Below are 3,258 nucleotides of genomic sequence, written 5' to 3' on the forward strand. Positions count from 1 at the left end.
CTCCTACACTTATTTGGTGTAGAGATCCACCTTAACGGTTTTGATTTTACGACAATACGGAAATCTTTATTCTATCATTAGTAGTTTCGTCACGCACGAGTGACTTGGCGCGTAGTATAAATAGTTTTTCATGCGTGAATTTGGTCATTGCGACGTTCGTTACAAGATTGTAAGGAGTTGATAGTATCCCTCCCTACCCGCCCTGTACACTGTATTGCACAATTTACATGTTTGTTTATATGGTATGCAATTATTGTATATTATTTGTGTCTAATTGTTATTAAATGCGATCTTGTAACGAATGCACCTAACCTATTTCATTTTGTTGTTGTTTTTTAAATTGGACAAGAAAAGATTTATTTTCGGAGGAGTGAAACGAGGGAAAAAATAATGAGTTTGTGTATTGAACACGTTCCGGTGGGTGAACACAGTCAATCGTTTTTGCTTTTTTCGGGATCGGTGGGCGTTACCTTTTGCAATGCTATTGTTCAATGACAGGCGTAAAACTTTCCATCCAGAAGAGAAATTTTACCACCTGTTTGAAATCGATTGTACATCATGTGCGCGACCAAATTACTGGCAGCCAAGGTCAACCCTTTGCTCAACGTCTTCCACTAGGATGGGTCGTCATTGGTGAAATTTGTATTGGTAAAGTTCATCCTCCAAAGGACGTGAATGTAAACAAAGCGCATATTCTTAATGACGGAAGGTGCACCACCTTTCCAGTGTGTCACAACAATATCAATGTCAAGGACAATGATGACATATTCATACGAACACCATTTGACAACAAGATTGGACCTTCTGTTGAGGACCGCAAGTTTGTAGCTCTTATGGACGCAGAGTTCCACAAAGACACTGATGGTTTTTGGTCCGCACCATTACCTTTCAAGGAGTCAAAACCAGTGATGCCTAACAATTATTCACAGGCCTGGAAACGTGCTTTGATCCTCAACACAAGTTTAAAGAAAGATCATCACAAACGTCAACACTTCTTTGCATTCATGTCAAAAGTCTTAGCTAGTGGGGCAGCAGAAGTTGCTCCTTCCGACATACCTGGGGAATGCTGGTATTTACCCCTTTTTGGGGTGTACAATTCGAAAAAACCGGATCAAATCCGAGGAGTATTCGACTCGTCGGCTGTGTTTCAAGACGTTTCATTGAACAGTGTGTTAATGTCTGGACCAGACTTAACAAACAACCTTGTTGGAATCCTCATGCGTTTCCGTGAAAATGCAATTGCTATCAGTGGTGACATTCAGCAAATGTTTTATGCATTTCGTGTTCATGAGGATCATCGTGATTACCTCAGATTCTTTTGGTACGAGGATAACAACTTTGAAAAACCTTTAATACAATACCGAATGAAAGCTCACGTTTTTGGTAACACACCATCTCCAGCTGTTGCCACCTATGGACTTCGAAAAGCATCATCTGTTGGTGACGATGATGTTCGTAAATTTGTTTACAACAACTTTTACGTCGATGATGGACTGACGTCGCTTGCTACAGAATCAGAAGCAATCAACCTGATGAGAAAAACACAAGCAACACTGAAAAACAACGGAAACATTCGTCTCCACAAAATCGCTTCAAACAGTGTGAATGTGATGAAATCATTTCCTATAGATGACCTAGGAAGCGATTTGAAGGAACTAAATCATTGTGCAGACATATGCAACTTACCTGTACAACACAGTTTAGGAATGCAGTGGGACTTAAACTGTGATATGTTTGTGTTCAAAATCTCTAATGCTGAAACACCTTACACCCGCAGAGGCCTTCTATCGACAATGAACCGTATCTTTGATCCAATGGGATTTATTTCTCCAGTCACTATCAGTGGAAAAATTCTACACCGTGAACTTGTATCTCCTGGATGTCACTGGGATGAACCACTTACGGAGGAACATTTGAGAAGATGGCGAATCTGGATTGATTCATTGATACAATCAACTTTAGAGTTCCCCGAATGATTGTATCCACTTCCATTTCTTTGGCTCATCAAGTGGATGTTCATGTTTTTTCAGACGCGTCAGAACATGCGATAGCTGCGGTGGCATATCTTCAAGTGACAGATGAATTTGGAGAAACTTCTCTTGGATTTCTAATGGGAAAATCTAAACTGGCACCTCTGAAAGGTCACACAATACCGAGACTCGAACTGTGCGCAGCAGTTCTCGCCACAGAGTTAGGAGAAGCAGTTTGTGACTACTTGAAGATTCCTCAAGATCGATTTCATTACTATACTGACAGTAGAATCGTCTTGGGTTACATTTGTAACAAAACCCGTAGAATTTTTGTGTATGTTACAAACCGTGTGGAAAAAATTCACAAAGTCTCGACTCCGTCTCAGTGGTCTTACGTCTCAACTGACAAAAATCCAGCTGATGTTGCAACAAGATATTCACATACAACAATTACCACATCTCTACAGCGCTGGATAACTGGACCCCAATGGTTGAAAAATTCTTCGGATATGATCAAACCTGTCTACCCTCTCATCAATCCTGAAACTGACAAAGAAACCCGTGTGACTTTTGTTTGCGTTGTGCGTTGTGCAAGGTTAGCTATCTGCCTGCACCAGGCAGAATAGTAAAAAATTACGATCTCAGTTGTAATTTGAGTTTTGCTAGAAATAACATCTTGGCGGATTTCTAAGCACACAAGAATTACCCATGAAGTCCTTAGCACGTTTATGGCTGAAGCGACAGCGATAGTCAACGCCCGTCCACTGGTACCTGTATCCACCGACCCTGAAGCACCTTGCGTTTTGTCTCCAGCTGTTTTACTTACTCAAAAAACCGTTGATTCAAACGAGGATTTTAAAAATCTCAGTGTCAGCGAAGTTTATAACATTCAATGGAAATTTGTTCAGTCTCTAGCGGAGAAATTTTGGTGTCGTTGGAAAAATGAATACCTGCAGAGTCTACAAGTGCGACGAAAATGGAAAGACACTCGAGATAACATCCAAGTTGGTGATGTCGTTCTTTTGAAGGACCGTGATGCACATCGCAACCATTGGCCGACAGGACTTGTTGAAAGAGTGTTTCCTAGCAAAGATGGACTTGTGCGCAAACTTGAAGTTCGCGTTATCAAAGATGGACAGTCGCGTATATATGTGCGTCCGATTTCTGAAATTATATTTTTGTGTCATTCAATTTAATGCTTATTGTGTTGTGACAATTTACAAAAACAGTTTCATGAACAACTTTTTGTGAACAGAGTACGGTTTATGCCTTTAAGTGATATTTTCAT

The 3,258-nt window shown here is 40.5% G+C and overlaps 1 protein-coding gene across 1 annotated transcript; it reads left to right on the forward strand.

Moving 5' to 3' along the window:
• The first annotated feature begins 491 nt into the window (after nt 1-491).
• On the forward strand, nt 492-1,976 carry LOC128180620 (uncharacterized). The gene has a single exon (XM_052848754.1). It carries the CDS (start codon nt 492-494, stop codon nt 1,974-1,976), a length of 1,485 nt encoding a protein of 494 aa, XP_052704714.1.
• Nucleotides 1,977-3,258: the final 1,282 nt, after the last annotated feature.

The sequence above is a fragment of the Crassostrea angulata genome, chromosome 4, assembly GCF_025612915.1.
Source record: "Crassostrea angulata isolate pt1a10 chromosome 4, ASM2561291v2, whole genome shotgun sequence".
Taxonomy (NCBI): domain Eukaryota; kingdom Metazoa; phylum Mollusca; class Bivalvia; order Ostreida; family Ostreidae; genus Magallana; species Magallana angulata.

Bases quoted from the DNA above. Each gene is read 5' to 3' on its own strand.
- LOC128180620 (XM_052848754.1), top strand. From the start codon at position 492: ATGACAGGCGTAAAACTTTCCATCCAGAAGAGAAATTTTACCACCTGT.